The 15334-nt window shown below is 44.3% G+C and overlaps 1 protein-coding gene across 1 annotated transcript in view; it reads right to left on the bottom strand.

Annotated features, from left to right (window-relative positions):
• Window positions 1–15334, bottom strand: part of dlg3 (discs, large homolog 3) — an 84943-nt gene that overhangs the window by 59570 nt on the left and 10039 nt on the right. Inside the window, 1 exon segment of the mRNA XM_080502300.1 lies at window positions 11957–12058. Coding sequence (XP_080358426.1) covers window positions 11957–12058 — 102 coding nt within the window.

Here is a 15334-nt window from a genome sequence, read left to right as displayed (position 1 = left end):
GGAAGATCTCATGATGGAAGTTAGCATTGCAGAAAACAAAGGTAAGCAAGAAGAGCGCTGCCGTTGCTCATCTGGCGGTAGAATCAGTGATTCAAATAGTGACAAATCGGGAGCAGGTCCTCGCATGAAATGTCAATTCCACACTGGAGCTAAACTGGGATTGTGAAAAGATACCTTGTCGACATTACTGTGGTGGCAGCAGACTTCATATTGTGTTATAAGATATTCTCTCTGGGATCGTTACAATTATTGGCCCCCAGTGTGAAGCTCCATTCTGCTGACGGCTCAAAAAGGGCCTGAAAGACTTTCTATTTAGCCCATTTGAATAAAATTGACATTTTATTTACAGTTCTTCTTGGAAGTAAGATTGATGTGAAATCTGCAGGAAAAAAAAAATGTCCAACTAAATCATAATCTCCATGATCAGCTAAATAATTAAAATGGGAGCAAATGGAAAAAAAAACAAAGCAGCCCAGTAATTCTGCTGACTGGAGACTTCAGCACCAAGAAAGAAAACACACGATAAGCCTCTTTTCTGGGTTTTGTTTCCCGCAGCAGGTAGTATCTTTTCAGTAGGGTGACGTCACCTTCTCCGTAAAGCGAGAAGCAACACTGGGAGATGTTGGAGGTGTGCTCCCGACTCCTGTTTTTTTTTTTTTTTTTTTTAAATAGTTTAATTAAATTGGAGGAATTGCACCAATTACAAAAGCTGGAATGTTTAACAAAATTGACATTGTGAGCAATTGTAATTCCTGAACGTTTCAGTTTCAGTTGATGTGGAGGAGACCAACACAAAACAACAAACGTGTCTCTGGTTTGAGTCCGTCTTGGAGCCTGAACGTTCCCCCTGTGCGACGTACTGGTAGATGAAGACATCTCTGAATGGATTGATACTTGGAGGCCCCCCCCGTCTAATAGTTCTAATCGTCTCTCTACTACGTCTCCTCTGACGAGACGGAACAAACATCAGCCCGCTCTACTCGTGAAGTAGAATGTAAGGTCACGGTAAAACACCACTCGCGTGATGCGCCTTACTTCCTGGGCTTCAGATGAGCCGTTGAGAGCAGAGACTATCTGAAGTAAAAAAAAAAATTCAAAAAAAATCAGCTCGCACATTGAAATCAGGTTTATCCGACTATTCCATCAGCAAAAAAAAAAAAAAAAAGAGAGATTTACCTTGCCTACTTGAGATTTAGAGATCAAAAACAAATTGTGTGTCACAATAGAATCAGTGTGTAGACAAGAGCTGCACCTGCGGGTGTAATGGGAATGTCAGCCATCTTGGTGTCATTATCCCCACAAGATTTCGAAAGAAACCACACGTACGCTGTGATTGCACTTCAGATCACATGCGTTTCCCCCCCTTCCTGTCCCTCGTAGAGAAATCCCTTTTGATCTGATGACAATATTCCAGGTTTTAGATGGAGCCTTTTAAGATCACAGTAGGGGACGCGGCTCAAGACATTTGGACATGGAGCGCATGTAAATCCCCTCGGTTAATGCTCTCCGGGTCGCCCTCGCAGGAACGGCGCATCAAATCCGACCGAACAAAATCTCATCAGAAAGATGTACAAACCAATGACACTGATAAATCAATGTGACTGCAAAAGACACACACACACACACACACACACAGACACTCTCTCCTGGTCAAGGCCTGAAGGCTTTCAAGCTGCAATCACCTTTGGGAGTGTTCAACATGGAGCACCCACCAAGTCTGTACATTAATAAAAAAAAAAAAATGGCATCAACTGCAGCAGCCCGACATTAACAATACATGCAGTGAAGTGTTTTATATACATATATATTAAATTATGACGCTAATAAATAAAGTAAAATCCCATTAATATTTAAAGCTAATCATAGCCACAGAGTTGGAGAACACACAAAGACAGATTGGAGCCCGCGGGGGGGAAGAGGGAGCTTTCTGACTGATGCTCCCAGCGGACCGAGGTCGCCACTTTTCTCAGATTTAAATTCAAAAGCTCCATGTTTTAACGAATGCTCGCGCAATCCCAGCTGAAATCAGCCGTAATTAACCTTGCTGGGGCCTCACAAAGGCAGCACACACACTCATTTAGTAAATAGACGACGGGGACAGAGAGAGAGAGAGAAAAAAAGAAATGAATATGGCATCATTATGTGTTGTGGTGTCTAATGATGTCCTCACACATACATGAAACGTTCATGGCTACAGCAGCCATTTAAAAAGAAAAAAAAGAAAATCAAGTCAGTGATCCGGCTATAAAAAGCCGGCTCAGACAATTCTGAATGACTGTGCAAGGTTATTGCCTTTCATGCTAGCCTCCAAAAAAAAAAACCCCCAAAAAAACCCACGAGTTGTTATGAAGGCTGCATGATGAAATGTGCACGCATGCAAGTGTGTCGCTGGGCGTGTGTGATTACTGCTCTGCTCTCGGGGTGCGTATAGGTGGCGGCGGGGGGGGGAACGTTCAAGTTTCCCAACAAGAATGAGCAACAGTGGCTTGAGGAGCGCTGGGGTAAGGGGGGAGGATGGAGGGAGGATGGGAGGGAGGGAGGGCGACGGTGGGTGTGCATTTCCATCCATGCCAGTTGGAGAGGAAGCGGAGCACATATAGGCCATTCAACATGCCTGTTTTTTTAAGAGATGGAGGGACAGATGCTTGACCACAGTGTCAGTGCCTCTCCTGCTTCCCTCTCTGACAGCACCACCAACTGCCTCCTCTTACATAACCCCCCCCCCCCCCCCCTCCCCCCCTTCAGGGCTGCTGCCTGCATTTATTGGCTTATTTCTCTCTTTTTCAACCTTTGCATTTTTACCCTACTGCCCCCCTCTGCATCCCGGGCTAAATAGCGACACCGAGAGCTCCTTATTTCAATGTAAAAAAAAAAATAATGGAAGAATACTAGTTCACTGAAGCCTTTAACGTCACGAGGTTCACGTTTTGTATGATACAGCAGGAATCTTTTGACAGGATGGAGGGGATTTATCCATTAACGTGACCGCTATAGACTTCATGAGTTCCCAACGTGAATCACAATGCAGTCAAACGACGTATTTCATCTGGCAGATACTAATTTGCTCCACTGTGAGTTGAATAGTGAATAAACATGGTGGAAATGAGCAGTGGAAGAAAGAAAAGAGGGTGTGTATGTGTGTGTCAGTGATTGTGAATAAAATCTCCATGTAAGAAAATAAATGCTTACATAATCACATCTGCCGTGAGCTCTCAAATGTGTGAAACATGAAATACGCCTGATTGGTCTGGGTGCAGCTGCAGTGCAATGGATTTTAAACGCAACACGGACCAGGGGAAACTGTCCGTTCCCCTTTCTTTCCCTGCCTGCTCAGAGCCAAAACCCCCTTGTCGGGTGTAGTAATCTGCTAATATCAGCCAGGTTGCGGCTCATCATAGGAGGGCTCAGCTCAGGAGGATTTCTCCTGCTCTGCCACCAAAAATTCAGCCTCCATTTTACTCTTCCTCACCTTCCTTCTTCCCATTCCTCTCCCAAGGAAGCACGGCCGAGACAACACACACACAAAAAAAAAAAAAATCAGGGGGGAGAAGAAAAAAAAAAACCGGGCGATGCAGAGGCTTCACTTGCCGCAAAACACGAAGCTGCACAGACACATACTCATGCACAAGCGAGGACCGTTCCTTGAATCTCATGCTCGCCCTGCCTCCCTTCCCCCACCCGGGGCTCACTCTCATGTTCTCATACGTGCACCTTGCTTAATTAAAGACTGTGCTTCTGAAGCCATTCTGACCTTTCAGCAACTGCATTTTATAAATACATGTGACTATACGAGGCTAACGGAAACAAAATGGGGCACGTGAAGAGGCAGTTTGATTCACACAGTGCGACATGGACGAGAGGCAGCGTTTAGACACAGATTACTGCTGATTCTCTGCTTGTATTATACAACACATTCATCACGGAGTGATTCTTTTCACCGAATCAGCCCGATGAATAGGAAGGAGCTGGTGTCTGGGATCGATTTCATCATCTCTACCTCTGCTCTGAGCTAATGAGACGACCCTACAAATCTCCGATCGTGGAGAAATCTTTCTCTCTCTCTCTCCCTCTCCCCCTTACATATAATTTTCTTTAAAAAGTCAGAGAAATAACTCAGAATAACGGCTCAAAGTGTCTCGTCGCTGCTCCAATGAATGAAAATGCAGCATTTCTGTGGCCTGTGGTCACTGCATCGGTGTGATCCTTCGACGGCATACCCTAGGTGTGTTTAATCTATTAGCATTAGTCATCTGCATCATATCCACACACGGGAAGATCATGTACATGTGTGACACGAGATCATCCCCCCCCTGTTCCCTTCTCCTGGCTCCTGGCTTCGCAAACCAAGACGACAGTCAACAAACGGGAGCTTGGAGGGCTCGAGATGAATACCAAATCTCAATTCTCTTCCACAAGCAGACGGCTTCAGCTGATGCATGATCGTTTCCTTTTTACTGTAGCAACAGTTCGCCTGATCCCTATCTCCTCCGCCAGGCCCGCCAGGCCCGAGCTGCCTAACAGAGTGAGGAAGATGAGTTACCTGGTCGTACCACTCCCGGTTGGTACAGGTGCACTCGGGCCACCATCCTCCTTGTCCACTGGAGTTGTTGCCATTTACTTTGGGCCCACCCTTGGACTGGCCCTTTGGATTGGGGCCTCCAGGGCCCCCGCCAGACATAATCTTGCCTTTACTTCTCCCCAAAGTGCCCCCTCCTCCTCCCATGTTTCCACCTCCTCCCGAGGCCGGAGGGGGTAAGGTCTGTCCTCCCCCATACCCAGGCGGGTATCCATAGGGCTCGGCCTGCCAGTCTCCTCCGTACGACGGGGCGTCCATCCTTCGCAGCGCAGCCATACGAGTCACCTCATAACATTCTGGGCACTTGCAGCAGTGGTGGTGTTTGTGCATGCTGGCTGGGCTGAGCTGACGCTGAGATGAGCGGCGTGGCACTCTGTCTCTGCTGCCTCCTCAGATCTCACACAGCACACTGTGATCGGCTCACAGAGTGCTAATGCCGATGGAAATAACACTAATCACAGGAACTTCTTTTCTTTTACTAGCTGATTTTTTCCCCCTTTTTCCGTCAAATCCCGTCGCTCTTCGCTTTATTCCTCTTGCGGTGTAGAAAAAAAAAAAAGAAAAAAAAAAGAGAGATTGAGAGAGATGGGAAGCAGCAACAGGAAAAACAAAAATACAAAATGGGCACGTAGTCTTTGTCCTCTTGACGTAGAAGATCAAAAGAAATATTTAAAATATTGTATACCACCACACAATCAGAGGCCAGCCCTGATGATAGAAATATCTTCTTGCTTCTCTTGGTTCACAGTGATACGCATATAAATTCATAGATATATATCTATATATATATTCTTTTGTTTATATATCATATATATTTACACACACAAATACATATAAAAATATTAATATAAACAGACGAGCACAAATACAGATATGTACAAGGATAAATGTATATATATATGTATATATATATATATAAATATCTATATGCGTGTGTACAAATATATATATAGATATATAAACAATATGTATAAATAAATGATATCCGCAGATGAAAATCTTCCTCTGTAAATTCTTGGTATCGTCCCGTTCAGTCAAAATCTCACGTTTTTCCTCCTGCGTTGAAAATCGTTGTCTTTCACTCTCTGTTTCTTTTCCCAGCCTGCAGAGAGGAGCTGAGCTCTGGATCGCCTCTCAGCCAGCTTGCCCTAGATGTGGATTATTCAGAGGGATGTGAGCGAGCAAGAGGGAGATGGTGAGAGCAAGAGAGCGAGAAAGAGAGAGAGACAGAGAGAGAGAGAGAGAGAGGCGGGAGAGGAGGGGGAGATACGTAGCAGCATCCCTCCAGCACCTCAGCCCTGACGGCCACAGCCAATCAACTAGCAGCACTGCCATCAGCAGCAGCAGCACCAACAGGACTGAGCGCTTCACTAGCTGCTCTTAAAGGGGCCACGTCACCGAAACCACGCTGCCGCCTGCGCCGGGCGGAAAAAAGCTTCTCCTTCACGAGCCGTGGCACAATGGAAACATTGTGTTTCGTCTATTTAGTCGATATCTTGAAGAGGAAAGGTCAGGAGGTCGGCACCCGGGGTTAACGCCGAGCTGAACCCAGACTCTGATCCACTAATTGTGAGTCTAATCCGTGTTTTTCATCAGACCAATGCAGCCGAAATCCAACTTACAATGAGCACCCCCCCCTGTCCCTCCAACTGATCACTGGTCACCTCCGCGGTCAACTCCAGTTCAGCTGCAGACTTAACAGCTTTCTCGTGCCTGTAATTGTCAACCTCAGGCTCTGTGTCACAGCACACATCAGTAAATAATCTCACAATAGAAGATGAACACCCCAACCCCCCCTCTTTTTTTTTTTTTTTTTTTTTACTCCTGGGTATCATTAGACCTGCCTCTCACCAGAGGATGCCTTTGAATCACACTGCATTACTTAGCATGATTCTTCATCTTCTGCTTTTTCTTTTTTTTCATTTTTTTTCTCGTGCTGTTGAATTATTTGATGGCCAGGTCCAGCCAAAGTGAACCACTGGGTCAGAAAACCGCTCTCTCCCGAAGCCTCGCTCACAAACCATGGGGGAATTATTTTATGCTCACAATGATGACATCAACACATGTGTATGAAACCAACGAGATTACACGCTTGGGCTTTCGAGTGGGTGGAGGAAAGAGATTGGGAGTGAGGATGTGTGAGAGGAAACGACAACACGACTTTCATGCATCTGTGGCAGTTTTATTTCCAGAAACAGTAAAACGACTGCTTGTAGGCCATTTTGCAGGTTTGGAAATTTGTGGGTTGATCACAGCTAGATACAACTCAACCCGATGTCGAGTGTGGAGGTTGATTTTTTTATTTATTTTTTCCCGGAGAACTGAGAGGGAATCTTACTGTGTCGCCATTAAAGCACTGCATATATGCATTATTAATGAAATGTGACGGAGAACGGAGCAGGGTGTGTCTGCATGGGGGAGACGGTGTATTTATACGTAGTCTGCATGTTACAAGTGCCCCTACATGAATACTAGCACCTCTACAGTGTTTTCATTTTCACATATCACATCTTGCCCTCAACTCTGCTATTAGTGCGTGTGTGTGTGTGCGCGCGTGTGTGTGTGTGTGTGTGCATCCTGCCTGGATCTCAGAGCAGAGGCTCACTGCATTATGTTGCAGCCCTACCAGGAGGCACACGCAGCGGGCTCAGCCACACTTAATTACATGCAACAGTAACTCACTTCATTATAATGATTTTCTCCCACTCTAACCTATAGAAATGTAACAAGTACAGAGCAAAAAAAAAAGCAAGAAAAAAAAAAGAAAAATGAGGAAGGACTGACTGCCATTTAAAATGAACTGAGACAAGAAACCACTGATTGCCTCAAGTTACATTGTCGGATGCAGTCACAGACGCCGTCGAAGCCAATCAGAGCGGCGAGGCGGGGCTTCGAAGCAGCGGCTTGAAAGACCGATGTAAGCATATCGATCAGAGCACACATGACCGAGCACATGTTGCAAGCATCCTTCCCGAGCCTCGACGCTCCGTCTCTCCTATAAACTGTCCACATCGCATTTACCAATCAGTGCAGTGGGTGGGGGGGGGGGGGGGGGGGGGGGGGGGTTTAAAGGACCGAAAAAGAACGACTAAAATACAGTGCAGCACACAAAATGAAGCAATGGCCAAGCTGAATACACATAATAATAGAAGAGGAGATAGATGGAGGAGTATTCCTCACACGGAATTAATATGGATAGTCTCTCAGTGTTTATAAATATACATCAAGAGATTAACTGCCAATGCATGTGCAAGCAAAATAAAGTACCTCAAGGTTAAAGACAACCCTGCTGTAAAATACTACATTAGCTCAAACATACATCATATTTTCTTTAGAGGTAATCAATCACTGGTTTCCGCATCAAATGAGTCCCAGGAAGGAATACAGTAAGTTAATCTGCACTAATCAAATTAGAGCTCTGGCAAGGGACGGAAAATGTCTCGGAGGCTAATGCTGTGTTGGAGTACATGTCTCATAAGACGAGCCGCTTTACAACATCACTTACTGAATAAAGAGATCTCGAGTCAATATCGGCCTTTGCATTTCGCTTTGATTACTGAATAAATATAATACTTTAGAGATATGTCAATGATGGAAAATCTATGTAACTGCAAGCTGTTACTGACGCCACAAAGGCAGTACCACGATCATGCATTGGATTGAAAAAAGAAAAAGAAATTGTACACTTTTATTTCAGACTTTCAATTTCACTTCCATTGCATTAGATTGGCAATGCAGTCAAATGCAATGTGTGATTTTGAGTGCGTAATGAAACTAACATTATACGGGATTAATTTGTTTTTATTTTTGACAGAGTGGTAAAAAGAAAAGTTAATAATATCTGATATTTGTTAAGGGGCTGCATGTAATCCTGGTTGAAATGGAACAAAAGCCCAACGACAGTTATTTGAATATTACTAGTTTCATTTTCAAGTCCTACACTGGAGACCCTCGTGGTCATGTGGTAGCTCGTGTTACAAAAATGCATGCAAAATCTAAACAAAAAACAAGCAGATAATTAATTTGGGTTTAACACCATGGATGCAACAATACAACCGTGATCATTGTGAGGAAGCGGTGCATCTGTGTGTGCACTGCTTCATAATTCTGCTCCGAGATGACGTGGTTTAACAGAATGAGGCATTAATGTGAGAAAACGAAGGCTGTGGCCTCTGAATGCAAGCTGACAAAAAAAATTAAACATGGAGGGGAAAAAGAAAAAAAAAAACCTTTGATTTACGACATAACTAAGGGGAAAAAAAAACATCCTGTGCTTTTAAACAGTGATGCTTTCCTGCATCCCACTTTGCAGCTCCCCCAACACTATCAACTCAGCATCAGCCTGCACTGCCTTATTACATAAACCCACCTGGACACCCTGGAACAAACACACACACACACACTCACTCGGTATAATAATGAGCATTACAACCAACCACTGCACGGACCATGTATTGAGCTTTTCAGTCATTTCTAAGCATTTCTCTGAGAAGCTATGCGACTGCTCCTTTGTCACCTGACCGGATGCTGCACCATAAAAGGACAGTCGGTAGTGAGGCAGTCTTAAAGTGGCAACGCGTACCGAGCTCCTCCACTGTAGCCTTAACTCACTGCAACATGGGATGAAAGTCTCTCTCCCAGGCATTGTCACAGCCACTTGTTTCTTCCACAATTGAAGATTACCTCACAGACTACAGGAGATTATATACACATCTAGCCGTCACCTTCACGGTGATTGCAGCTTTTGTAAAGTGTGAAGAGTGCGGGAATGCGAATAAGCAAAGCGCGAGAGCAAGAAATGCCCGTCGGCGTAACCTGCACGGGAAGCCGCCACAATGCTCTTCCCCGTGATTCAGGCGCAGGAAACAAAAGCTACGCGGCTTGGTTAAGACTCCTATTAATAGGCCTTAGCGACAAAGAACAGCTGCTGCTCCACCACACACGCACACACACACACACACACACACACGCACACACACACACACACACACAGCACCTCCAAATGATGGAGAGAAACATACAAGATTTCATCTGAGCTGCACAGCTAAAGAATGTTTGATAAGAGGTATTGAAACGGACGAGAGGCAGAAACGTGAGGGGCCGTGAAAACCAGGGCGCGGGCGGGAGGGTAAGAGGCCGGACGCTGACAGGAAGGTGAGAGCCGTTGATAAAACATGATGGAGGTGCTGTGGGTCCACGGCCGAGGCCATAACGGAGGAGAAACGGAGCTGAGGTGCCCCGTGTGTGGGCAGAAATGCAATGACTAGAGGGGGCATTACTGAAGCATGGTGCTGAACAGAAGGGGGAGTATAAATAGAGAAGAGAAAAAATAAATATATATATACATATATATATATATATATATATATATATTGAGAGAGAGAGCGAGAGGGAGAGATGCTAAGGAAACAACACAGTGCTTATGCATCCATGAGTGCATGGGAATGCAAAATAAAGTGTGTAATTACCCATTCACCTTGCCACTGAGTGCAAGGCATCTGAAATCGGTGTGCTTGCTGAGTGTGCATCATCACGAATGTGCTCAATGTGTGCATGGTGTAAGAGCAGAACAGGATGAGAGAGAGAGGGAGGGAGAAAGAGAGAGAGAGAAGAAAAACAAAGACACGAATTAAAAGAGAAATGAAAAAGAGGGGATGAAAAACAGAGAAGCGAGGATGGATGGATAGAGAGAGGAAGAGAGTCAGAGCAGTCTGTAGGGATGCAGGCGGGGGAGGAATGTGGTTTCCATGGCAACCCGAGGAAGGCTGAGCTCTGGGTGTCCGTTCCAGCTCTGCACTGCACCGGCCCTCGCCTCTCAGCCGCCTTCCTCGCTCTCTCCCTCGCTTTCTCTCTCTCTCTCTCTCTCTCTCTCTCCCTCTCCCTCTCGCTATGCAGCCTCCCCCACTATATCTCTTTCTCTACACCCCCTTCCTTCCCTGCGCCTCCTCAGCTCCATCACCTCCCTCCTTCATGTGATAGAGGGAGTCACACACACACACAGCTCCGTATTATTCACACACCAGAGTCGACCTGTACCGTCACTGTATTCTTACGCAGACGTTCTCACACAGGCACAGTGAATCCATGTGCTCTCAGGCTGCATCGCCCTCTCTTTTACCCCTTTCCCAGTCCCCTGATCCGCGCGCCCCCTCTCCCCTGTCCCCACCCACCCACTGCACTAATTCTGGGCTCAGCTGAAAAGCCAACGCCTGCGGCCACTGTGCTGCCATGTGCCACTGGTCGTGTTGTAATGGGGTGGGGGTGCATGTGAACACGAGGGCCTTTAACAGGGGAAACATGGCAGCCGATTGAAACGTATCTAAGCAGTGCAAGGCGACGAGCGGCGGGCTTGGTGCTCGCGTACGCGGCGAACCGGTCGCGGCCCTCGCAGAAAGTGTTTGACATTTCGGGAGGTGGGCCGAGTCTGTTCGCTCGCCAAAAAGTTGCTACGTGCAAAGCCAGCGGCGGCAGGCGATTAGCTTCGTTTAGCATGAGGACATTAATCCGCTGCGGTTAGCCAGGGGTAATAAAAGATGAGCGGAAGCACGACACATTTCACGTGTTTTTGTTTTTTTTTCAAAAGAAAAAAAAACTAAAAACACTTTCCCCCCATTCATTCTATATGGATACGAGACATTAGTGTTAATCTGCAATCAGAGGGCAGGTTTGTTGTTCGAACTTGCAATGGGTCGCATTTGGAATAGTCAGTATAAAACAATACCTTACTGTAACGCCATTACTTTTGCCCTCAATATAAATGCATTGGCAGTATTGGATAGTTACCATCATGACATCTGCAGAAATGTATTTCACTAGTTTCATTTCTATTGAATTTAACAATCGTCAAAGAGACCCACTCGGTGCTGAAAGCTGAAGTGTCACAGGAACACTACAAAATCACAATGGCTGAACAGTTACAACCAAATCGAAGTAAAGAGAATAAATTGTAGTCAAATACAAATTAATTTGCACTACGCCGCTTGGGAAAGCAAAGCGTTCTGTTCCTTTAACCCCTTCATGTCACCTTATGACTATAGTATTAATTCAATATATACAATGCTGGTTTAAAAAAAAAGAAAAATAGATGTACCGTAGGTGTTCAAATGACAAAGAATATAATATTTTTCAGCATGAAAAACTTGCATTATAATACGACAAACAGTTGAGGTGCTGGCAGGGGAGACCCGGGTTAAAAAAAAAAAAAAAGGGACCAAGTTAAATATGTGCAAGACGTCTTGCTGCTACATTAACACTGTGACACTGCTCCCTCGAACAACCAAACTACTTTGTACTTCAGATGCAATATTGATGGAATTTTCCAAACAATCTTTACTTATCAGTTGGGGAACTTTTTTTTTTTTTTTTTTTTGCTTCACCCACCTGAGGCGCATCGACATGCGATCGAGCCACCAATCCCGAAACTCGCTCCACCTTGTGGGGGCTCCTCCGGCTGGTGACGCGCACTCGGGACACGCTCTCATCCTGCAGCACACAAAGTCATTCGTTTAAAACAAATGTGAATAGAGCAATATAAAGAAAATTGAGATCTAGAATCAGTTTAAAGAGGATTTATTTCAAACACATGTATTTATTTCTGAACATGCAAAAACTCAAAAAACAAGAGAAACAAAAAGAATGAATATTAAAAAAAAAAAAAAAAAAGACTCCAAATGAGTAATCCAGAGATCACTCGACACACACTCCAATTTTTCCAATGTGTCTTATTTTAATCCCCCCTCCCCCTTTACATCTTTATCGTTGCAAATCACACTATTGTAAACCCAAGTATCATTAAAGTTTGAAATACTTCAGAGAATATCCAAACCACAGAACGGGAGGAGCTGCAAGTGTGAGCGCTTTCTTGCCTGTACATCCATTCTGAGACTCGAGCCAGCAGATGGTTGGCTTAGCTCAGTAGAACGACAGGAAACAAGTGGGAATAGCTAGCCTGGCACTAGCTAAAGGTATAAATATCCACCTACCCGCAACTAAAAGCTCTGTCATTAATCCATTATGCATTAGTTCAGGCTCAAGGAAAATAAGTACAGAAAATTAGCAGTTCCATCACATGACTGAGAATAAAGAGAAGGCCGGTCTTAATCCTAAAGTGCCACAATCCAGCCAATTTGACTGTTTTTAATAAGCGGTTTGAGATCAAGCCTTCTGTAGAGCTTCTTTCAAGACATCCTGGTGTGTTGGAAGACCTGGAAAACATCCAGGACGAGATCCCAAGGACCAATAGGGTGCACCTCTTCTCTCTAAAGTCACTAAATGAGACCAGGATACAGCTGCTGGTGGTCTCTTTGTACTCAAGCAAGTTCATGCAGGTGTGATTATTCCTCTTGTAGTGTTAAAATTGTTGTTTTTCTTTTATATTCAGACATTACAGATATGAAGTGATCCAATATACAACATGAAAACTAGTAAAAGTGAAGTATCTCTTGAAAAATATCACAAAATGACAACGTGAGGTGACAGAAAGGTAAAAAAGCAGGTGGGAACTTATGACAGGATATATGCTTAGTGGGGTAGAAAAAAAAAAAAAAACTTGGATCATTTATGTGAAATGATTTCCTCGAAGTGCGTCACATGATAGTAAAGCACGGGACTGTTTGCTGTGGATTCACACCCAGACCACAGCAGCAACACAACAGTCCACCGTGTGACCTGCCTTCACCCGCTTTAACCGGCAGTAGGAAACACATGGTTAGAAATTAAAGGTAAACTCCAAATGTGGAATTTCACAGTAGTGAAAGGCATCGTTTAGTCTATAGTGCCTGGAGTGATTACCACAGTTTGGGCCGAACAGACTGCAAACAGACAGCGCAAGGCAGCTTTTAAAGCGACCTGTCAGGAGTGAAAAAGCAACAAAAAGTTCACCCCATAAAAAATAAATAAAAAAAAGAATAAAAATCCTCAAAAATATTCCCAATAAACGGCACTTTCTGTCTCATTCGATTGCCTCAAATTAAAAGAGAAACGCTGCTCTTCTGCTCAAGTTGAAAAGACAAGTGTTTATATAAATACACCCACACCTCTGAGTATGCAGGCTGCTGCGCCTGGCATCAATATAACCAAGAGGAAGGGAGCTAGAAGGCAAAAAAACAACACAAAAAAAGCCACTTTGAAATAACATTAATGTAATGTTTGAAGATATTTACTTTTGTGCTGCGGTGTTGACCAGATAAGAAGTATAGGTGACTCCCCCCATTCCCACATGCCTGTGTGATACGGGCCAGTACAGCCTCGACCCTTTTGTATGAATTACATATAAAAGTCAGCAGACATATGGTGAAATATGTAATCATTTTCAATTTGTGCAATATTTCAAACCTAAGGTGCGTTTGATTTTTCAGCTGCCCGTCAGTCCTTCAGTTATGTCATGATAGTCACACGTTAATGTCAAACAAATTACATAATTCAATCGGTATGAAAAATAATGTAGGTCATCAGTTCCGACTACTGACAGACTCTACTCATATGGTTCCTTTGAGCGTTTTTTTTTTTTTTTTATCCACAGGGGCTACGTATTCTCCCGCTCTCACCTGCTACTCTGCACCAAATCGGGGAATTTGCAGACTCATTTAGTTTCCCTCCCATCCTTCGCTCAGGTGACAGCATGGCTAGAATACTGATGAGCGCCTCGCTGGGTGTCCATTAGGCAGCTCTCTTTCTCTCTATCTTGCTCGTTGTCAAACTTCCCACCGCGGCTGATGCACCCTTCCATCACTCGCTCTCCCTCCAGCTGGGAGCAGCTGGGATCCAGAGAGGGAATGATGTGGGGTGGGGTGGGGGTGGGGGGGGGTGGGGATCAGGAGCCACGTTGCACTGAGTTGGAAGATGAACAGGGTGGATCACAGGATGCACTTGGAGGTGCTTAGGACGGCAGAATGAAGCCCGGGCCACATTCATAATTCAGTTTTTAGGTCGTCTGCCCTGGGAGTGACACACTCTGAACACATGGCATTGCACAAACACCTCCCCATGCTTGACTAATCCAGTGATTCCCATGTCGTGAACAGTTTTGTTTTGGTTTTTTTAAATTAACCAGTGGTTTGTGTCATTTTCAAGGACATGTCCAAAATCATTGCAAGTATCTGGTCTTGCAAGTCGTCATTGCCTGAAATCAAGTGATTTCAGCTTTGAAATTCAATAATAGTCACAAGTTAAAAAGGAAGGCTTGTGCCTTTTGAAACATGCTGATAAAATTAAGATTCAATTATGCCTAAATATTCGACGCTTTACAAAATTGAATCGGTCGAAATTGTCAGTGTGCGTCATGTGGACACAATGATTATGTATTAAAACGGCCTCCGTCAGTGGGACATCACAATAGAAACGTGCATCCACGAGTGACTGGGATGTGATTTAATCTTTTTCTTGGTTAAAACACGAGAGGTTTGTCTCTTATTGACGCTGCGGGAGGCGGCCATGTTACTTCATATTGACCTGTGAACGCCGTCAACTGGGGCCTTTTCAACTGTTGGAGCTGAATATGTGAGGTTGGTACCTGAATTTGATGAACTAACAAGTGTAATCATATGAAATAAAGGCTAATTAGTTTCTACTTATACACATGTATTATATTTCAAATGAAAAGCCATTAAATGGTCAGATTTTTTTTCTTTCCTTCAATAGTGGTGCAAATGTTAATGTTAATATTGTGAAATAAAATACACCCAATAATTCCCATAATAGATTTATTTTATTCATATCAATTATTGACTATTAGTAGTGATTCGTTTGTGGTTAAAGCTG

Source organism: Blennius ocellaris (genome assembly GCF_963422515.1).
Source record: "Blennius ocellaris genome assembly, chromosome: 9".
Taxonomy (NCBI): domain Eukaryota; kingdom Metazoa; phylum Chordata; class Actinopteri; order Blenniiformes; family Blenniidae; genus Blennius; species Blennius ocellaris.
The sequence above is the reverse complement of the archived record's forward strand: the minus strand, read 5'-3'. Positions and strand labels throughout refer to the sequence as shown.